The 23,930-nt window shown below is 35.7% G+C and overlaps 1 protein-coding gene across 6 annotated transcripts; it reads right to left on the reverse strand.

Annotated features, from left to right (window-relative positions):
* Nucleotides 1-2,445: 2,445 nt before the first annotated feature.
* On the reverse strand, nucleotides 2,446-22,339 carry LOC143209403 (homeotic protein female sterile). 6 transcript variants are annotated; one of them, XM_076425020.1, is made up of 24 exons: nucleotides 21,903-22,339; nucleotides 19,876-20,163; nucleotides 19,432-19,480; nucleotides 18,890-18,931; nucleotides 17,758-18,006; nucleotides 17,473-17,667; nucleotides 16,688-17,296; nucleotides 16,265-16,333; nucleotides 15,865-15,960; nucleotides 15,678-15,779; nucleotides 15,456-15,601; nucleotides 15,217-15,367; nucleotides 14,575-15,142; nucleotides 14,325-14,483; nucleotides 14,005-14,124; nucleotides 13,736-13,885; nucleotides 8,153-8,241; nucleotides 7,723-7,840; nucleotides 6,761-7,132; nucleotides 6,108-6,662; nucleotides 5,726-5,853; nucleotides 5,491-5,640; nucleotides 5,100-5,405; nucleotides 2,446-4,632 (listed from the first exon to the last, which is right to left on the reverse strand). In XM_076425020.1, the coding sequence occupies exons 2-24, from the start codon at nucleotides 19,884-19,886 to the stop codon at nucleotides 4,567-4,569; spliced, it is 4,500 nt and encodes a 1,499-aa protein (XP_076281135.1). In that variant the 5' UTR covers nucleotides 19,887-20,163; nucleotides 21,903-22,339; the 3' UTR covers nucleotides 2,446-4,566. The 6 variants fall into 6 exon arrangements, with proteins under 6 accessions (XP_076281135.1, XP_076281116.1, XP_076281126.1 ...); XM_076425001.1 differs by having other exon boundaries at nucleotides 5,726-5,871; XM_076425011.1 differs by lacking the exon at nucleotides 19,876-20,163 and having other exon boundaries at nucleotides 5,726-5,871.
* Nucleotides 22,340-23,930: the final 1,591 nt, after the last annotated feature.

The raw sequence follows: 23,930 nt of genomic DNA on the forward strand, positions 1-23,930 counted from the left end.
TTTTTCAATATTTTCCCTTTTTTTTAATTTTAGAATTCGTGTCACTGTTGAGCTTGTTATACTTCAATGCGGCGCCATTCCTTTTCGTTCGAAGGAATATTATTTGTTTAAAAGGTTGTTCGAACACACTTACGATTGGTCGTTCTAACGATACAGCACAACAGAGAAAGAACATAACAATGATTCGAAGCATTTGTAGCAAGAGAATCCCTGAACATCTGTCACGAACCGGGAGGAGGGATAAATTGTTCAAGAGTCCCCCAAAGTAACACTCAAAGACACGGAGAATTAAGTCGATAGAAAGAATAATTAACGGGGGAGAATACAGTTAAATACGCGTCGATCTAACGCAAACGAAATAGATCTTAATCGCTGAAACCGCGTTTCTTCTGTGCGAAAGATCGGTTCGCCGCGTTAAGCGTTAATACAGAAGAAATCAATCGTAGTTCCTAAAACACATTCGATACTTTTTCCCGAGTCTTGGATATACGATTGCTCTGTTTGTCCGGCAATAATCTCGTGTGGTAGACGAAGTTCTATCATAATTATCTTGTTCGGCTACCGACACGATCGATACTCGCCGAAACAGAGATGATATACATGTTCGCACCCAGGACAATAGAATAGCCCACGATAGATCGCTTCACACCGAAAGAACACACTGTCCGATTATAGAGGAACAAAGAAGAACACGATCGATCGTGCTCACCGTGCTCCTTTACTCGGCGGCTCTCATTCCCCCTGTCTTCTCGAGAGAAATCGCTCTACCACATCAAGCGCATACAACAACAATTAACATACGAATGACTAAATCATTGTACACGCTAAACCGCAAGCATTGATATTCGCGGCGAATAGGTTTGCTAACGGTCCAATGAACCAAGATTCTTCAATAATCTTGAATTTTGATTAACGTACACCGGCGGGAACCGGCCCGTCTCGTCCTGTACCGTCCCGTCGCGATGCATTAAATTAAACAGACGTAGGAGATAGTCTAATGTATTGCTAGAATTAGTATCAACGATCATCGAGCACGAGACCGTATTGATATGAAAGCGCACACAACACGTGGGAACAAAGAGCATTCCCCGCAAAAGGGATCGATGCTGGTCATCGACGAAAGTTCTTTCGATCATCTCCGATGATGCACTCAACAACGAAAACAGGATTTAGCGAATAACGCCGTGAACGAATTCACCCCTCGTCCTCCTCGCACGCCAGCCCTTCCCTTTTCTTCGAATCCAATTATTATCATCCTGTTTCCTCTCGGAGTATTCGTATCAGTCGCAAATAACACACACGCTGAACCCTTCTCGAGGAATATTATATATCGTTTACGATCATCTTTTTTTTTTGTCTCCGATCGATACCGTTCACCGCACTTAGAAATTCTAGTTGCCTTTGTCTCGATTGCAATTTTATACATAACTAGAACCATACACACGCACACATATGATTACATTACGCTAAACAACGTGGACACTAACGACGTGCTCTCCCTCCTTTTTTTTCTTTTGTATTCGATACACGCATTCCACGCTCTCTCCTGTTCGCTCTCCATTATCCCGACGCAACTATTTGTCTCTCGTTATACTTTAGTCTCCACACATATCCGGAGAAAGCGCTCAAGAAACCTGAACAAATACGACGCGACAGTATCGGTTCTAAAACACGGGTTCGAGGAATAAATTCTCTGTACACGCTGTAACGTTACACACGGTGATCTCTCGGCGAGGGGCTCGGCGTTTGAACGCGTTATACTCGATCTGTTCACGGTATACTTCGCGACCTTCAGCAGTTTGTCCGTTCCTACCGCGAAAATATTTCTCGTTCAATCGAAATTATAGTGATCTTCGTAACTTTATAGAAACGTCTCGTTATGACGAACCCGGTTATCATCTATAATTAGACTGCGGACTTGATGCATTCATTATAAAAATGGGCACTTGCAATTTGAAGCAGTGGACATATACAAACATTTCAAGACGTCAATGTATAAGTTCCAGCTTAATTGGATAATTAAAAGAAAAATACAATTTTCATTTGGCTCCTATGCCCTGCAATTCGAACATTTTTTTATTTTGCTCAAAGATCCGCAGTCTATTTGTAATGTATTAACCATCCGGTGAAGCCACTTTGATAATCGTCTTCAAAGAAAATTATTACGGAATGACGCTTATGTGTGTTTGACTATTTCGAACATAAAGTGATGGGATTTTTAATTTGTCATTGCCAGAGGTTTCTATAAATATACAAAAGTTATTGCGCGCCTAAGAATCCAGAATATTCCACCGACTTGTGGTCTTTTCATAAACTTTTCGAAAATATTAGTGGCACGATACAATCGTGATAGATCGCGCGTCGCGAGAAAGATAAACGCAGAATAAATAAGATTAAACGCTACGCATTTACAACCTACCATCAATACCGCACACACTTCGTAGTTTTTCTTTTTTTTTTTTTGTTAACGAAACGAATCGACTACGACAAAACGAATTCGTTTTTAATGGCCGTTCAAACGTCGCGAATATTAATATGAGTGTATCGGATTGTGTTTCTTCTTTCGAAACTACAAAGCAATTGGTCTAGTGTTCACATGTGTACTTGTGACACGTGCATGAATACTTCGAATTCGGGTAAAAATGAAATTTCAGAAGTCTGTCTTCAGCGCCGCAGACTATTCTCTCGTCAGTATAGCGCATTTTTTCGATCCAGTAAACGAAATAGTTTATACTATGAGAAGGAAAGACGATTTGCAGGTTTGAAGAGACTCTTAGAAACGTAAAATTGCATGTAACGAAATAATTTAATAATCATAATAATAGTATTATTATTAATAATGTACTTCACACGATAACTTCCGTTATCAGAAAAGTCTGCGTACTGTTTATGCGACCATCATTGTCACAACTACTACGAATTTAATAACTCCCTTAAAAACAAAAATGAATCCCAATGTAATAATAGCGAGTAGTAGTAGTAATAGTAATAGTAGTAGTAGGTAGTAGTAGTAGTATTACGAAATATATGCAAACTTTAATTAGCCATCAAGTTCTCTTTGCGGTTAAATATTGTTTTTTGTACTTTTTTCCCGATCAAAGATTATATTTTTTATTCAAGGCATTCATATTCGCAGAACGATTTGATTACTTTTTCGTTTATAAAATTTCAATCGATCGTTGTACGTACGCAACGCCTTGATACTTGTTTTATTATTTTTTTAATAATTTCCCCTCTTTGCTTTATTAACGCCTTAATGAAATCCCTTTCCATAATTCTTCTTTCTTTTTTTTTTTTTGATACCTTACTTTGTCGAACAAATAGATACATTTCATTTCTAGACAGTTTCCCATTTACGGACCGATATCATGTCACGTTCTCCTATTCCACGATACTAAAGCATACCAAGGTTTAGGTACATACGTCTGAACTGATCTAATGGTTGGTAGGATCGAAAACTACAATCATTCTACAATCACCTTACTGTTACTCGTAATAATTGACGACTTTGTTCTAAGGTGAGTTTTACAAATATTCTTCCTTCGTTCTTTTTTTTCTTCCTTCTTTAAATTCATATCAACCGATTGGCCCTTTCTGACTCCGTAAGCCTGATAACTGATAGTCATACGCGGCCTATCGTGATAATCGATTATGATTAAATTCACCAATGTGTATGTTCGCAATAGGTATATTTCCTTCTATTATTATTGACTTAACAAGCCTACCTATTTCATGATTACAAATTGCATATATTCATAATCGAGAAACAAAAAAATCTGCAATGAAATTATTAGTAGTAGCTAATAATAATTATATGTATTATTAGCGAAAAACACTGTCTATGTAATCCTACCAACGATTAATGACTGAATGTGGAAAAATATAAAACTTAACTAAATGTACACAACTTTTACTCTTCCCCGTGTACACACTTTCTCTCGCACACTTTCACGCACGGACTAACATACATTCATTCGGATACGCATACGTTCATTCATTTGTTTACACTTTCAATCACTCTCTCCCTCTCTTACTCAGTTTTTCTTTCTTTCACTTATCTTCTGCGTAATATTTTTTCTTTTGTTTCCAAATTTACATAAAGTACAAACTTATGAAAACCGGAAAAATGTAACACAATAGTCAGTGTAGCATTCTCAAAATGTGTAAGTATTTTATCTAATTACATGGTCACACTTAGGTGTCCGTCGATTACACACAATTAGTACTGCGTCATTTGATAAACTGTCTCTTTGAGTTGTCCGTGTAACACGAACAATTTGTATTTAGGATTCTCCGTTGGAATGTCCCAACCCGCATCACCATTTTTTGTTTTGTTTTTTTTTTGTTTAGTATTACACACCGATTTCGGTTTACCGTTTTGCTGTCTTCTCTGGTTTCATTTTTAAATTATTATTATTATTATTATTATATATCGTTTCGTTCCAGTATTGACTGACGTATATTGTTTAATACGTTTGTTTGTTTTCTGCGGTACCGTCCAGCGCCAGACACACACATCCAAGTCCTGCCCGGTTTCAGTGGGAACATAAAGAGCAGCAAATAACATTATAACGATTCCTCAAAAGCAGCCATCAAATCACTTTGCATGTTCATGTCTATTTGCCCAGCCATCTGAAATAATAAATACATCCTATTCTTGGCGGGCTTGCCTACGAAAGCTGTAGTTCATTGCGAAAATTTATTCGCGACATATGATTATACTAGAGATCCTTATTTTACGTGAACCGTGTAGTAAGAATTTCAGGATCCGTGAATACGGATCCGTTCGGCATGTTCGAGTCCGACAACTGATGCGTTACTGTTTTTTGTACCGAACGGATCCGAATTCGCAGATCCGTATTCACGGATCCTTAAGATTATACGCAGGATATCGGTGTCAAGTATAGGCAGTCCATTGCCTTTCAAAGTATTAAAACTACTAATAAAATGTGCATGTGAATGCTACATGGTGCGAGGCGTAAATTCTTTGGCGAAGACAATTTTTTATATTACGGTTGTGATAGAATGCTAAGTTGGAAAACATGTCGTTGATGCAAACAGAAAAGCATGTGGAGGATAGAAGTTATGTTAGCACTTACCGCTTCGCGACGCCGCCGTTCTTGCTCCCGTAGCCTCTGACGTTCTCTTTCAGCTGCGGCCTTGTCTTGACTGGACGACTGGCTTGGACTACTGCTATCGGTATCGACAATAGCCTTGACCTCTTCTGCCCTCGATGTAGCAGACATTACATTTCCCTGCTGGTCGCCAACAGTTTTCCTAACCTTGTCTAATGCGTCTTCCTCTTCTCTTTCTCTTCTTCTTTCATTCTCTTGCCGCAAACGCTCCCTTTCCGCCTGTTCCTTCTGTTGTCTACGCATCTCTTGTTGCTCCAACAGAGCCCTTTGCTATAAAAGGAACATTATCACATGTAAATAGAAGAAAAAAAAATATACAATAAACAGAACGAGAGCGTGTGTTATTTGTACTAACTCTATCTTGCTTCTCCTTGGCCTGCTTTTTGAATGCTTGGAATGAGTCCCTAGCAGCACTCTTCATGCTACTTCCCGCTGTCGATTGAGGACTGGATGCTTGAGCCAGAGACGACCATGATGAAGCATTTTTCACATTTTGTTCTACAGTCTGAAAAATAATGAACCAAATAGATTTAGATAAAGATCCTCAAAGGTGATATTGAAATACTGGATTTAAGTGTTCCTTCTGTTACCTTATTTTTGAAAGCTGATGCAAAGTTCGCTGCAGGATTCTTCGAGTCAGGCGGCGTCATCTTCTTTTCAGGCATAAGTTGCGAATTTGAATGATTCCCCATTGGTGGTATTCCTAGTGTAGTCATGTCTGCAAACAGAGCTCCGGCTAGAGCAATGCCATTACGCGGTTGATTAGTATAAGCAGTTAATGTAGCATTTCGAAATCTGTTTGTGAAACTTCAAAACTAGTATTTGATGATCTACTTATACGAGAAAATAAAATTATTTAGTACATATAGCTTTTGTTACTAATTGTTAGTTAGTCTATCTTTAATATGAACGATATACAATTAAAAACAAACAAAACTTCTCTTGAAATTGTCAAGTTAACGCGAAACATACCATCCATGGGTTTTTGAGCCATCGGCGGTTGAGAAGTGGTCAACGGTTTCTCCTCTTTCTTCATTGGCATTTGAGATATTTGCATCGGCATGGAACCGATAGGCAGAGGATCAAAAATTGATCCCATTGCTCCCATATTCATTCCCATGTTGAGTCCAGGTATACCATTGTTATTTAACATATTAGGCGGAGAATTATCACGCTTGATATTAGAAAATCCATTGGAATGCTGTTGCGACATTGTAGCATTATGTGAATTTTGTATATTGGTCAATGCCGATGTGGTGTTTATCATGTTCTCCAATTGATTCTGAATCGACATATGCGTTGCTAAACCTTGCGGTAAGTTCATATTCAGATTAGGCATAGTTATGTTTCCCAAATTTAGATTGGCCGCCATACTTGTAGGCATCATATTCACTGGAGGTTTTACGTCTGCCATTAAGTTTAAACTGTTATTACTTGTTGTGTGTGGCGCTTGAATCATTGGTATGTGCGGTTCTTTTTTCATCGACATTGTTTGTTCCAATGATGTTTGCGTCGTAGGCACAGGAGCTAAAGAAAGAAAGTATTTATCGGAATATCCTCTTGCATTCTCAATGAAAAGAACAGACTGTACGTGAAAGTGGTAGTCTTTGAATGCTAATATGTACCTAGAGTATTATACGGTTGCAAAAGATCTGACTGCTGTGTTAGAGCTGTCCCATCTGCCGGTACAGGCGTGTTTGCATTTGAAAAGGAACTAACGGATGTGGGTGGCTGTGGTGGCTGAGGCACAACCGGTGAAGGTACCATAGAATTTGTGTTTGTGGGTGTAACACTCGGAGGAGGTGTTGGTACAGAAACTGATGGAGTCGGTGGATTAGAAGTAGTCGGTGGCGGAGGAGTTGGCTTTTTTACAGGTGCTGCCGTAGCCATTGCCGTAGGTCGCGATGGTTGCGCTGGCATAGATGTGTGACTTGCAACAGGCATTCCTTGGCCAGCTGTAACAGCTGCTACTGCCACAGATTGTTGATTATTACCACCTAATAGAAATAGTAACATAGATGTTAGTGTCTCGTGCCTACAGACCATGATACTGTATCGTATCTTCCTTGAAAGATGAGAAAATGATGCGACGTGCTTTCCATGTTACATATTCTTATACGTCGTTCAATGAATTGAAAAATGAATCTTACGTTTAAGTGTTACACACTGAAATTCTCATAAAGCCACTCATATTCCGAGTTAGTTCTTTTTCCTGCTACTATTATCTCTATTAATACATTTCTAATCCTCTATCGTTATCAATAAAATAATATTCAGGGCATAATATTTCACCAAAAATAATAGCAGCTTTATGGAAATTTCGTTTTCTTGATTTAATATTACATGAAATTCAGCGAAGCAATTTATATATGTCCTCATAATTATGAAAGTGATCCAAGTCAAAATTTAAGAAAACATGAGTTTATCAGTTATTTCACAACACATTATTTTAAACCAAATTAATTCAATGTAATTTTTACCTTTTCTATATGACTTAGACCACTTTCATAATTATGGACACATACGTGTCTTGACTAATTTATTTAAACAGTGTTAACAACATTTGAAATGTATACGTATTACACACCTTGTTCTGAAGATATATTGCTAGGTTGAGTTACAGTTGTTTTTGTTATTGGTCCTGTAGAATTTGTTGGGGGTTGATTGTTCATTAAAAGACCTCCACTGTGATTCAGTGTAGTTGCCTGAAGAGTGTACTATTACTTAATATATTGTGTACAGATACCGATATTTTTGTATATGCCAAAAGGTTTGTATTATTTATGGTTCGTTGTGTTTTTATCATATTAACACTGTATACCTTTAGATGCAAGTAGAATCAATGCCTTGTACATTTGATACCTTAATTATTACGACACAGAGAAATAGTCAATATTGTGGGGATTACAAAATAAAATATTTCAGTTACATTTACGAATGATACAATAGGTAGATAATATTTTTATAAATGTATACAATCGCAGTTACTATGTCTTGCCCACAGAATATTATCTTACCGGCGTAGTAGTTGTTGTTGTTGGCGGTTGACCTGTACTTGGCGTACTCTTCTTTGCTTTCTTTCTTGGGGGACGATTGGAAGAGTTCCCTGTAATTCAATGTAACATGCATCTAACTGTGAATATTGTGCATTCAACCAATTTCTCATTACAAGAGACAGTTCGATGAAAACATAGTGAAATGCAGTGTGCAGAGAGGATACCAGCCATGAGTGTTGTGTTTGCCAAAAACACGCGAACTAAATATTAAGTTATGTACTAGAAACAAAAATTAAAAAACTTCGAGCATATATTTTCTAATAGATTTTATTCATATGCTTATATTATAATTGTATCACTGTGTACAACAATGTTAATTTAAATATCTCAATTGTATGATTTTTTGTGGACTTTCATCTTAATGATCTTTATATTAAAAAATTTTTAATGCGCAGAACAGTTCATTCTTTTCTCATTCTACATAAAGTTAGTTGTATTCAATTCATTTATGAATAATTGCGTGTGCATATATATATATATACATACATACATACATATATGTATATATATATATACATATATATGTATACATATCATAAATACATACATACATACCACGCGCGCGCACATACATACACGCTCACGTGTTGCGAAACTGCAGCACATACATACATAACATTATATATATGTATGCGAGAGCACGCACTTTTCTTTCTATAAGGATAATAATAATAATAATAATAATAGTAATAATAATAAGAATAATAATGATTATTACGATAATAATCGTGACAGTGGGGAAAATGATGATTACAAAATGTTGACTACAAAAACCATCAAACTGCCTTTTTTTTAATTTTCATACAGTGTAATGTAATATAATATAATTAATGTAATATAATAATAGAATTAATGCAAATAAAAAGTCACGTAAATAGTACAATATGGACTCAACTTAAACATGAATGATATAAGAGTGTCACACTCATACAAGTAGTTTGAAACGTAAATTCAAGTCGTAGTTAGCACAACATTGAGATCGGTGGCAAGATACTCCTGCTCGGTGTCTATAGTATTAATTATATATCAGTTACAAAAAAGCAACTCTAATACTATATTTACTCTGATACATGTCCGCGATGAATTCATGTTTGCAATGGAATGGTCAATATAATAGATTAAAATTTATGAAATGTACAATACAAGAGAAAAATGATTGCAAGAAGACATAGTGAAGATCTAACAAAAACATCGAGTAGGAGTTCCAGTGTATCTTAATTTATATAATATAGTTAACTGGACCACCAAATGAGCCAACCCCGACTCTAAACGACCTCAAAGAATTAATATTCTGTTTACATCACTCATCTACTTTTTGTGTATGCATTTAAAAAAGTCTTCTGTGTGTGTGTCGCCTTCATTTATAACTTACATCTATTATTAATATTTTATGATATATTAGTTTTCACTATGTACAAAACGCGTATGCTTGTGTACTGTTGCTATGCAATGTCGTGATACGCAGAAAACAGATAGAACGTACATTACTACAACTTTTCAAAGAAGAGACAGCGGTTTTAAATAAAGAAGCATCTCGAAGCATAACAAAATATCGAATTCGTTAAATCTGCTTTTGCGTATGACGATCTAGAAGGAAGAATGATGTTCCAGTCTGGACAAAGATGCGAAAAAATTTAGACGCGTGCTTGTATATGGAATAAATGCTACAAAAATTTTGGAAGGCAATATTAATATTATTATAAAATGCCCTAATACCTTGTGTTACAAGCTAATGGTGATTGTATTAATAGATGCATAGTTTCTATCTAATTCAGCACACGCCATCAATTTGATCTCACATAGTCTAACTAATTATTTGGAAATTTTCTTCTATTTACTTTCAATACTTAAAAAAAAAAAACATAAAATGATAAGATCATTCTGATCAAATATTTCTTTCTACTTTAATATATATATATGGAATTTTTCTTAAAAATCAATAAATATTTTTCCGACCAATTGTAGCTTTATTCTTTCCATTCTTGTTTTCAATAAAATTAATAGCAGTTAATAACTGATTTTTCTACTTCTTTTGCTGGAACAGTAAGTACGCTGCTGACTGTACGATTAATGGTACCATTAAATTGTACTGATGTGAATTTGATCACTTTTTTTTTCTTTTAATGTTCATGTTATACAACATCTTGAAGCATAAAGTGCTTTCAAAAGCACCTTAGAATCTTATATCAGTTACGTCCATAACTTCTTATGTATATATTTTGCTATATGTATAAGAACTAAATTTACATGATATTTCAACAAAAAACGCTATCATGAGCAGACATTTACACATAGAAATATAAGAACAAAATATCACTAAAATTAACTTCATTCGAACTCGTATAAAAGATTTTCTAAAAATGTTTTAATAGGACGGGTTAAAATTAATATTATTTCGGACGCTTTTACAAACGTGAAATACTTCGAATCGATAGTACGTATTATGCATATTTCGAAATTTTATTGTTGAGAGAAAATGATGAGTTTCATTTTTAACAAATATTATTTCATATAATTTGTATAGCAGGGTATGTAACACTACACCGACCTACGTAATTTACTGACATTCGATTTAACAGAATCAAAGTCCATCAACTTTTTGGTTTGCGTAACTCGAAAAATGAGAAAACTGACAATGGATACCAGTGAAGAACTATATAAAACAATGAAACGACGATTAGCAAAGCTTAGCGGAGTGCAAACAATGTGTTTGGAGGCTAGGGTGCCTTGTTTCTATTGTAGACCATTTCCTTAACCTGCTCTCGTTTCTGTTTCATCTACCATTCCCTTCTCTTTCTTCGACTTACAAGTAATATGAAAAGTACACTTTTCTGTCTGTGTCATCTATACACTCCCCTTGCCTTTCTCTTTCTCTGATATGTTAACATAAACCTTTGTATGCTCAAAGTCATTAGCCTTATAAAAAATAAATGGAAATCGTTGATTGTATCACATATCACATCATTCTCCGCTCAATTTATTTATGTCTGTATTGTAAAAACTTTTACCGCCGACCCACATACTTAGAGGAAGATTCAAAAAGACTTCAATTTAATTTCACCGCTCGATCTAAATAAATATAGCATATTAATTACACCAAAGCGTATTTATGAGACGATAAAGATTAATAATTGACATTTCAAAGGAAGCACCACTTCTTTGGCTTTAGTGAACTAAACTTAATTAAGAAATGGAAATAGCGATATGAGGTAATATCAGGTAAGAGCTTTTCAGAAAATATTTTAAACTCTAAAAATTATTTGCGGAGACGATATTAACTCGAGAGTGTATTCAATTAAAACTATTTTGACGCGAAAGCTGTGGATTATAATAACCTTAGACTGCTGATTTTCGCAAATCCAGCCACCAATACACATTGTCTGCATTTGTTTTCCGTGTGTATCATAATATCACTCTGCCTAATTTGTTCCTCTCAAGTATTGACCATTAAGATCCACGCAGTTCTAGTCCGTGGAATCAATTATAGTGTTCAGAAGCCTAAACACAGTTCTCACGTCACTCGGGTAATAAGTGTATGCTCACACTTAATGTAATAATGACGCTTGTTAATATATATATAATTATATATATATCACTGTACTGTACTCTGATAAATGATACGACATGAATGAACCAATGCGAGGAAACAAACTTAATGATTTAAAAAACACAGTGATACAAGTAATGCTCTGCTTATCAATTAATAAATAAATATTAAGTTTGCAAGAGTTAATATATTGCATGATGTTGCTTGGGTTATGTAGGGCAATATAATTGTCAGGAAAAGCTACAATGTATAAATCCAAGGTACCAACATTTAACACTACAGTCTTTACTGTATTGTGTACTTTCATGTACACATCGATGCAATTTACTATATCAGTAAGCTTACCATTTTCTTTCTCCTTATATCTGATCACTTTCAATGTACATGTATATATGTGTATATATATACTCGATAGAAACGTGTGACTGCAGTGAAAAAATTCAGTAACCTTGAACAGCAAACTATACTTGACTTTCGAGCAACAGAATGTATTGTCAACACCGACAGGGCAAGAGAAAATATAAGTAATCATTTTTAATCAATAATATAATTTGTGAAACAAGCTGGCATGGCATATGGTATCCTCTAAACACAGTCTGCACTCCACTAGCTCACCTTTTTTTTCTTACCATTGCATATTGTCTTGTAAATTAAATAGAAATTCTTTAAATTGTGTCAAGTTTCAAACTTCATATTTAGAAACGCTTTTTTCAACATACTTTTGCTTAAAAAAATACATATTCATTTAAGCAAGTTCATGACGACACCGTATCTATCGTTATATTGAAAATTTTACAATAATGAAACTTGACACGATATTCGTACTTGCATTAATGTAACGCAGCACTTAAGCTACACGAATAACGCCGTCCTAATAAATACAATTAATAAGCAAGATTTAGCAGCTTAAGAAGATATTTGCGATGCATTTTGTGCAGTTAAACCCCGTCTAAGAAATCTTTGTGTATCTAATTCACCACTGCATAGATATTGTTGCATCTGCATTGTCGCACCGGTATTTTCGATTTTCGTTTGAAATGCCAATAGAAAATTGGTTAGGCACAGAGTTCATCTTATTTTTTAAATTTAAAGTCATCACCAAATCATGAGGCATCGAATTTTATGTTTCTTTATCGTTTACAAATTTTTTTTGTTAAGTATATATCTAATGTGTTTGATATTGTTTCAGTTGCTATTGTAACGTACACTTGTAGTGTTAATTGTATCTCAGTTGCATGTATTTGTCTGTTGCACGCAAATTCTTTTGAAAAATAGACCGTATAATATTAAAAAGAAGACCGAAAATTATGAATGTTTAAACAGAAATATAATAAAAACTGTAATCATGTAGCAACTGAAAATATACACAAAGAAAAACATGCAGAAACAGTAACATTCCTTCTATGCGATGAAACAAAATCAAAATAGAACTAACTTTATTTTTTCTTTGATGCTCATATAGTTGCAAGTACCCTCATGAAATGGTGAATAACTTTATTTAAAAGAACTAGAAGATTCACGTCTATGAATTTTATGCTTTACTTGGAATAACAATTCTCTTTATTTTTTTCTATATATGTCTCAAATGAACACTCTTACCTGAGAAATCAATGAATGTACGAATGAAATGTTACGCTTACTAAGAATATATTAAAAATAGAGAATTTATAAACTATTCTGTTACAATCACAAGAAAGCAAAAGTAAAAATTAAAATAATATGTACTGAATGGTACTGTGGTATTGTCTCCGTAATATTTTACAGCATAAACGTGAATAGAAATCTGTGCTTTATAGAACAAATTAGCAGTAACAAACTTCACGAAAGATCTTCGTCTATTCCCCTCAGAAGAAAAACAATCGCAAATAACCCCGTAATTTTAAATCTCACAGAAAAATTAGTTCATATTTTCATGAAAACTACTTATTTGTAAGTAGTTCATTGTTCCCAAGTAAGGGTCTAATAATAGCAACAGTTACATGAGGTTCATATCTAACCTGCTTCACTGTCGCTCGAATCACTGGAGCTCGAAGAAAGTGAACTACTGCTGGAGTCGCTATCACTGCTACTACTGCTCGATGCTGACAATCGCGAAGGCCCACTGGCTCCTCCAGTTCCAACTACATCAACTGACTTACTACTGTCTTCTGTAAACAGTATATCAAATAAATGTAAAATAAATGTAACATTCCAAACGGTGTGCTTCCATTTGTATGTTTATAAATAAGAACATTTAATAATAGAGCAGAGTAGTTAGGTTACGAACCTTTCTTAGCAGTTTTTTTAACATTGCCTAACTGCCCCGTAACATCTTGTAACCTTTTCTCTAGCTCCTGTTTCTTCTCCGCCATTTGTTCATCCTTGGATTTACCACTAACTTTTTTATCTGTGAACATTAAAATTCGATTGCGTTAAGAATGTATGCGAATATTGAACTACACGTTTTGAAACTGGTAAAATGCAGTCTTTAAATGAACTTGGAAATAGCTACGAATACAACACGATAAACGAGAACCATGTAAAATTTGTTGAAATTGAACAATGCAGATGTGTACCGCGTACAAAGCGAAAAAAGTTTAATCTTACGTGGCTTTTTTCTAAGACATGAGGCGACATAGCTTTCCAATTCCCTCAGTGTGGATGGTTTCAGCGTTTCGAAGTCAATTTCTATCTCGTCTGGATTAGAGTCCCTCAATGAAGGCTCCCGAGATTGTATTATGTGTACGACTCGTCCTAATTTATCCCCTATAATAAATGAATAGAAGTAATGTGTGCTGAGAGTGAAACCAAGCAAACGTATATTTGCGCTCAGCATAACACAAACACCATAGCTCACCAGGTAATTTGTTAATATCCAAACTGAGTTGCCTCTTCTCGTCATAAGACATTGGTTTAGCATTGTCTTCATCCTCCGAATCAAATGTAGTAGGAGGTGGTTGACTACTGGCACTCTTTTTCTTAGTTCCAGCCGATCTACTGTTCGCTTTCGGCCTCTTATTGGCGGTATTTGCTGTTGTAGCTTTTCCAGGTCCTCTCGCTTTTCCTTTTTGCTTCGGGTTCGCCGCCGTTGGTAGATGGTGACTCATACCTCCTGCTGCATGAGTTTTATTAGGTCCTACTGTTATAGCTGGATGATGAAGATCACCACCCATACCACCAGGCATTTTCAAATCACCTGCTCCCATTGCAACACTAGCTATACTAGCACCAACACTATCAGAGGCATTTGGAATTACACCACTTGGTTTCAATAGTTCTTTCATGGCACCAGTATGACTGGCAACAAGGTTACTACTCTTATTGCTCATTGGCCTTGATTTCGTCTTGTCCGGTTTCTTCTTTTTACTCTTCTTTTTACCACTTTCTTCTACCAGCTTTCTCATTTGTTCTTGCATAGCTTTAAGCTGTATATATTACGATTGTTTTAATATGAAACGCATAACAATGCAAATCATTGAATAATCTAATTAGAAAATACCTCTTGCTGCAAAGCAACCAATTTTTGGGTGCGTTCCTCGTCTGAATCGTCACTTTCAGAACTAGTTTCAGATCCTGAACTACTGGCGCTACTACTGCTACCTTTCATGCCTGCCATGCCTCCCATTGGTTCATCCGGAATTTTCGCGTACCTGGTTGATTCAAAATTGAATTTTGATGTGAAATATGAACGATGGAACAGATAAAAGAGCTTTATCTTCGATGCTTGTGGGAACGAACCTCATTTCGAAAACATCTTGAAGTTTCCTAGCCATTGCAACAACATCATGATCGGGAGGATTATATTTATAACAATTCGTAAATATGAGTCGTACATCACTGGCAAACTCTTGTGCAGTTTTATATTCACGGTTATCCATTTTCGTCTATAAAATACAATAGAATAAGTCACAACTTTGTACACATTGTATATGTACAATATCAAAAATTTCCAAGTATTACCTTTACAGTACCAAGATCCATTGGTTTCTTTATTATATCATGATAGTCATGCAGACCTAACAATTCTGCATCCACTGGTTTGTAGAAGGGCCACGCGTAACCCTACATATCAACAATATCGTTATTAAAAATGAATCGTACAAATGATCACAGTAATTATATGTTTCGTATATTTGATAACAATTACCGAATGCTTCTTTGAAAACAATTCTTTCAAAATTTCATTGCAGAATTTCAAAGCTTCGGAAAGTTTCTCCTTCGACTTTCCAGTGGTGTGTTGAGGCTGCAAAATAATATGTACATAAGAACATTTATGAAAAGTATCGCAAACGTGTTTGTGATGTCATAACTTAAAGAAGAAAAGCAGTTTACAGAAGCAGCTGATTTTTAATTTGCACCCTATATTTGAATGACGCGTAAGAAAGGTGTAACAAAAGGAACAAAACTATTAACAGAAAGTATTTTCTCTCACTTTCTGAACGAAAAGTATTTAGACAAATTTTTTGGACTAGGTAGTTTGAGACACTTAATATGACAAGACAACACAAATGAAAGGAAGGAGCATGAAGGAGTAGTAATAAATGTACCTGTTGGGCCATTGCCCCCATCAGGGGGGCCTGATATGGCACTAAGCCGTCTTCCGCTTGCCTCGTTGGCTGAAACAGCCACGTTACAAACTCTTTGTTAATGTATTAATGGCTGATGTGATCATAACGTGCAAGGAATAAAAATACTTGAATATACATGATGCTTATTAAAAGTTCCTCTCCTGTTATATATAAAATGATTTCAAGAAACTAAAAACATTCTTCTTATATTACATACAATTACTACTATCCACAAGTTTCCTTAGTCGAGAACTTTTTAGGTAGAAGATGATTAAACGATGAACAGGTAGTATGTTCAGCATGAAGATTGCACGAAGACACACACAATGAATGTTTCAAAATTTTTAGAAGACTCAACGCGTCACTGAGTTAATTAAGATATCAGCGAACACTATGTTTTACCTTTTTTATTGTTCTGCCAGATTCTCGTCTTGTGGGTATTTTGGCATTTTTAGGATCCAGTTTGTATAAAGGCTCGAAAGAATTTGCGGTAGGAGTTGTAGTATCAGCCTTTCTCTTCACTCCCTTTTTAAGTTTTGCAGGTTGTGATGGAGGCATTACTGAGGGTGTAGTGGGAACTTGTGGAGGAGGGGGTACAGCAGAGGCTGCTTGCGTGTCCATTGCTGGTTGCGCATGGTAACCGCTTGTTGGAGGGACCACTTGTTGAGGCAGAGAATTGTGAGTTGCCATGGGAGTAACTCCCATGCTTGTTGGAGGAGCAATAGTAGTCGTATTCGTGCTCCCAGGTACAGATGCAGGTGCTTGGGTGCCAAGTGGAGGCATAGGGATAACGCCTGTTGTTCCAGCAGACGTAGCTGAAGGCGTTAGGCTATTTGGTACGCTGGAAGTAACTGCAGCTGCACCAGACGAAGGTCGACCTCGACCTGTACCTCCTCCCGTACCCCCTGCTACTCCTCCTACCGGTGCTCCTACTCTGCCAGCTTTTTTGCCTTTGGGTCCCTTTGGAACAGGAACTTCGAGTTCTACCTCGTCCTTTGGCATTTGTGCAACCTACAATTTTTGTGGAACATTTACAAATTTCTATCGCATGTTTTCAGCATACATTGTAACTATATATTCTTACAACATACTATTTGATTTCAAAGAAACATTGAAATAAAGGAGGAACGTTGCATTTATTCAAATACTTGAACAACAAAGCTGAACAACGAAAAATTGCTTCTTACCTTTGTAAGAAATAATTTTTCGAGAGCTTGTGCCATAACCACAACATCTTCCCCAGGTTTGTTGTAAACGTAGCAGTTGGTGAACATCGTATTGAAATCTTGAATACATTCTTTCCCACTCCAGTAATAAGTATTCTCTAATCTTTTTTTGATTGTGCCCAAATCCATTGGTTGTTTTATAATTTTGTGGTAGTCCTAATAAAGTAAATAAAATTGAATATTAGATTCCACACTTATATCGTTCTTTACGTATCTTTTGCAGTGTTACATTCAATATACACGTACTGGTAAATTGAGTTTCTTGGCATCTACAGGTTGTTGAAAAGGCCACGCGAATTGATGCTTCCATACTGGTTTGAGCACACCTTTTTGGAGGAATTGTAGTTGATTGGTAACACGCCCTGGGCGATTAGGTGGTGGCACAACAGGTGGTTGGACTACACCATTGACTGGTTCCACGGGTGGTTCATCGCGTGGTGGTGGTTCCTTCGGAGGAGCCGCTGGTGTAGTCGATGTCTTACCAGGTGCACTTGTCTGCGTTACCCAGTATTTATTTATACATTTCATGTCAATAGCACTTCAATTATTTCGTTAGTACAATTACTACTGTTACTCTGGAACGTACAGGTTCAAAATTGAAAGCAGTATTTATTTTTAAATTATTTTCAAATCATGCTTAAATGCTGCATTATGAATTTTAATAAAAGTTTCACTCTTACAAAATCTATACGTAAAATATTTAACAAAAAAATGGTATATTTATTTTGTAGAAGTACATTATGCCATTCATAATTTTATTTCAGCACATACATTAAATGATTTCAGTAAAGTTTCATGCGCTATATATAGAATTAGATGAAACCCATTCATGCAACGAGCAAATTAGGCTGCTAAATATTTAGATTCCATAACCACAGGCAAGCAATTTAGAATTTCTTTTTAAGAAAAATTTCATTAAATATGTAATCAAAATGTATATGGTTCACAAAAATATTTCCAACTGAAATATAATGGCAACTCTAAGTCATTTCGTATACCATGCAAGTGATAAACAATAAAAATAAATTGTATATAAAATCAGATACTATTGAGAATGTTTCAAGTAATTGTATATATATTATTGAAAAGAAAAACAACCTACAAAAATTTAATATTTAATATAAAACAACTGATTAGCTTTAGACATCTATATCTCAAAATTTCATGACCAATTCAAACATAATGAGCAAAAAGTACCTTGCTTCAAAAAGAAAATTGAAAAAACTCATTTTAAATTTCTTTCTATTATGTTTATATGAAATTGAATAAGAGTACAGAAGCAGAATTACGAATTGCTCTTAACACAAGTTTGGAGCTGCCATTTTATATTTTTATCATATACATCCTAGTTGATACAGTACTCAACAAGGAATCTCACCTTCGGTATATTACACAGCCTTTCTCGCTCCTCCACATCTAACTGTAATTCATACATACCATTCAATCAAACAACGCTCAGTTTCATTTCATTTAGAGAAGATTGTGCTTAGCATAATACCGGAAGAAAGGACATACACAATGGTAGTTCCACATATTTTCGTTTCTTTCGAATAAGTATAGTTTAGCGGTAGATAGCAAACATAAAATGCATTACAGCACTGATAGAATAAACTATGAATAAAGATAATGTATTTCATTTGAAAAGCATAAGAGACTTGTATTTTAATGTAATTTGTGCTTTTGTAAGTGATGAAGCTTCTGCCGAAAATTACAACAGAAAATATCTGTAGTAACAGCGATATATTTTTCGGTTACAAGGAAATTCCAATTGAAAGAAATAGGAAAAATAATGTGCCTCTTTGTGAATCATACAAAGGGAAAACTGTATAATTGAATGCAGCTTTATGTATAGCATTAGTAGATTAATAAGCAAAGTGCACTTAAAATTATGTTTTCTAAATCCCGAAATCATTTACTTACCGAATTATTTTGTGAGATAGTGTCCACCTGCTGCATCTTGGCTTCGTTTCTGCAACAGAAAAAAATGAACATGTAAGAAAGCTTTGTAAATAATTATTGAACGAATTTAAAGTACTATTCGGTAGAAAGTTTTTTAACCGTATATATTTGGGTAAACAAACATCTTAATTATGAAAGATCACTTACACATAAACCTGTCTTATATTAACACCGTGATTATAAGTTTATAATACATTGTATATATATGTATAATTGTTTTCTTAGGATCAATAATGATGAATTTCCTTTGGTTCTTGAAATTTTCAGGGTTTTGCACTACAGGTGTGGTATCAATTTTCAACCGATATATAGGATCAAGCTTTTGCTTACACATTTTGTATGAAATAACTATGTTTATTGTATAATATAAGGCTCATTGAGTCCACGATAATGAGCTTCACCTACCTTTCCGACATATATGGTACATAAATGCTATGCAGCAGGTAACTGCCTTACGTTGATGCTTGACGCTATGAGGCTTCATCAACAATTGAGATGGCAAGGATATATTCTGAATCGAGCATGGTAGCTCACTAATTGCTTGCCAAGATGATTGCGCTGCAACCAGGGAGATTGGTGCCGTGGAGGCATAACACTACTCAAGCCTACCAAATGGTAGTACTTTGAATGTCAGCCCTGTACACTGCTGTGAGACTCCGTACCTCCAGCCAAGACTCGCGACATTAGCAACATCTGGATAACATAACAACAGGACCCCGTATTGTAACAACCCCAAATTGTTTTATCGCTTTAGAGCAAGTTAAACATTTGTTTTATTCTCAAATTATGTAAATATTTATACATGTATATATATATGTGTATGTATATATATGTATAAATATGTTGTAAATGTGTAAATTTATTTAACATATCATGCAATACTGAATCTATAAGATACATGCTGAACATACAACAAATTTCTTTTCTCCACTTTACTATACATGAATTGACGATATAGAATTTAACGCAAGTTAATCGATACGTTCAAATTGCTCCTTTAAGACCTCTTAGAAAACCATTTACAAAAATTTGTATAACTGAAAACTACGGTTTACAAGGAAGAACGTTATGCATGTATCAATCTTGATATTTGTCATTGATTGAATACTTCTAGGAAGTGTTCTTTTGCGTCCAACATAAACGAATAAATAATTTTTGCAATAATCACAGGAGAGTATGGAGAAACAAATTTTTTCTAAAAAAAAAAGCAGCTAAAGTATAATTTCTCGTAGCCTATTTATTATAGCATTGCCTTGTTAATGTTATAACCTGAGAAATATACACCCATGATAAAAAATGCCTACCAGTTTAACTGGCTAGTGTCTTAGTAAAACCAAACATTGTATATAAATACATTGTATATTGTGATTACAGTTGTCCGACATACAATTCCATTAGAAAAATTCAAGTATGAAATAGTAAGTATCGAAAGAACAAAAAATGTCTATAGTGACCGAGTCACGGATTATCAAGAAATGGGTATGAACAATAACTACGTATGAATACAAAATAGATGTTAGAAATCTCAAATGATTGTTCAAAGTAAGAAGATTTTGGATGTACAACAATAGTCGAAATCTGTACATGAATATCAATGTGCATACCCAGTTTAAGTTCAAGACCGGTGGTAAGCCAAAATGGAAAGTTTGACAAAAGTAGCACAAATAACTGGTACACTGGTATAGAAAGTGAGCTGACTATTTAATATAGAAAATTGATAATACGTAGAGAGAGAGAGAGAGAGAGAGAGAGAGAGAGAGAGAGAGAGAGAGAGAGAGAGAGAGAGAGAGGGGAAAAAAGAATCTCGCGATTGACCATAAGATTTTGAGTATGGGAAGCAAGAAGCTTCTACCGTGTTGAAGAGGAGCATTGCCAGAACAATCCATGCCGCGGAGACGTTCTATTCGTAGAGGTTCCGAGTATCAAGGGCAAAAGATAAAGAGTATCGCGGACTGAACAGGTGCTTGGTGGTTAAAAAGTCGTCGAAGTAGGAACAGAGAAAGGTGAGATCCACGAGAGACGATGGTAAAGAAATAAACGCGGTAGATGCGAGAGTGGAAGAGGAGGAGGACAAGTAGGAGAGGATGGCGAGGGGAAGGGTAGCAGACCCGCGCCCAGCCGATGCACCCAGCCGACGCACACAACAAACACGAGCAAGCCGCCGTGTGAGAATCTAGTCGAGCGCTCGACTAGCGCCGAATTCGCAACGTTTCTCACATCGGACAATTCTGGCGCGCGCGAAATATCCGAGCCGCCTTTTCGGTTACTCGATTTGGCGTAGGTTTCAACATGGCGGTATGGCCGCTCGGGAAAGAAAGCTCCCAAGGGCCCGCTGCCTACAGCCGCCACTTACGCACCACCACGACATACACCACGCGCTATACTTATCATCAATAGATCCACAAAGTCCAAGATTACTCTTAATCACTTACCTCATCAATGGAAGTCCACTTTCCACAGGAATTCTATCGAAAAACACTACCACTACGTCTTGAACACTCGACTCGCACTACGCTTTCTCCCTGCTCGCTAGTTTGGTTGGTCGGTGTTATGGCCGCCGCCGAGTGTGCCCCACCGTATCACTCACTCACTCACTCTCACTCGTGCGAGCGCTCGGTTCGCATACGCGACGAACGCGGACGCGGCCCGTCCAACTAGTTTCACACTTACGAATGCGGGACGTCGATCTCTTGCACTAATATCGTATCAGTGCCTCGTACCGAGCTCCACCGACATTTTCCTGGAGTCTCGTACAATTGGATGGCTTTCCGTGCCCATGACGATCTCGGATCTAGAAACTAACGATCGCAGCACCAACAATGGCTACGCATTCTTCCGCGACGTACCGAATGGTCCTATTCCGTTGTTCCTCGAATACGACCTGTCTATCCATTCCCCTCGCTACTCCGCCGAACCGAACTTTCCCGAGCGACCCCGAACGGAGAACCGCTAATTTTGAAAACACTTCACGCTTTTTCGATATTTCTTTTGAATTTGTATAATATTATTTATACATATCAAATTTATACAGCTATCATTAGTTTTTGATCGATACCGTTTACAACATTAACGATTCTATTGTTTTATAAATTCGTAATATTTCATTTTTCAGTGTAAATCATTCGTTTCAAGTATACTATGAATTGTAATGATAATAACTTTTATTTACAGGTATAGATAATTTTTTATTATTAAATACAATGTGTTTGTACATTAAGAATTACAGGTATTCAGATATATTAATAATAATTACGCTTTCTCATTCATAGAATGAGAGTACACTTTCTTAACCAACACAAAAATTAATGGTTAATTTCCGTCGTTCCATGTCCACCCATAATGCATTTTTGCGTGAGAAAATGACGATCTTTAAATATAATTATTAATAACAGGTAATTTCAGAAGTGACGACATTACATTTTAGAGGGAAAACTGTTATTAATTTTCTTATTTGATGTGTAAGTTTAAAAATTATTAATCACCGCGCAAGTCTTGGTCCAATTCCACGATTCTGTAACTACCTGCAATGCATTTTGGGATATTGTAAAATCTATAATTACGTTTATTTCCATCACTTCTCTCATTAATTGTTAAAATAACAACATAAATGAAGTGATAATTATAAACATAACTAACACGTGGCGATCATTGCGCGCGAATAGAATGAAATTCTGACATGACGTGTGTGTTGTCATCACCTCACAGCAAGTTCCGTTACACATCAAACATGGCGAGGCATAAATAATTGACTTTTCCTATGTTAGAACATTCTGAACAAAATATGATTTAGAAATGTAAAATAATCATGTTTTGTAAAGATATGTAATAACACGTTCATAGAAACAATTCGATTAACGTATAAAATCCAATCAATGTCATAAAGTAAATGCTGACGCATCAGGCAGATACTGTAAACTCGTGACATTGACTACGGTAGTCAATTTTGCATCTTAAAAATTTGTCACTTGTACCACTTCTAATTCTATCGTTAGAAAAACACGTTACAATGGAAATGCTATTTCATCATTTCAATTGAAATACGTGAGACATTTTTATCCATGCACATTGATACGAACAACAATGCCACTAAATCACAAAATGGCGTCTCTTTGACGGTTGTAGAATCACTGTTCAATGCCTTCACGGTTTCAACTAAAGTCACTCAGAGTGCAAGCGTTAAATCACAAATGTAATAGCCTCCAAACTTTCGAAAACAGCAATGTGTAAAATCTTCGTGTAACAGGTTGCATAAAGATAAAAGAACGTACTGCATACTTAGAATTGACAACCATTTTTGCGTTGATGACGTAATGGAATATAAAAGTCAAAAGAGAAACTAAATATTGAGAACTGTGCGTCCGCACATATTAGCTTCCTTCCGGTTGCCATTACGCTTATCCTCGTTCTGAATAGTGATTGGTACGCAGACATAAAGCCTTCCCTGTCGACCAATCGTTTGA

This window comes from Lasioglossum baleicum, chromosome 1 (assembly GCF_051020765.1).
Source record: "Lasioglossum baleicum chromosome 1, iyLasBale1, whole genome shotgun sequence".
NCBI classification, from domain to species: Eukaryota; Metazoa; Arthropoda; class Insecta; order Hymenoptera; family Halictidae; genus Lasioglossum; species Lasioglossum baleicum.

Excerpts from the sequence above, each read along its gene's own strand:
- LOC143209403 (XM_076425001.1), bottom strand. Across the intron at positions 18,007-18,889 it reads GGCTGTGTAATATACCGAAG|ACAAGTGCACCTGGTAAGAC; the intron begins GTGAGATTCCTT and ends TGGGTAACGCAG. Across the intron at positions 13,886-14,004 it reads TAAAAAAACTGCTAAGAAAG|AAGACAGTAGTAAGTCAGTT; the intron begins GTTCGTAACCTA and ends TACTGTTTACAG.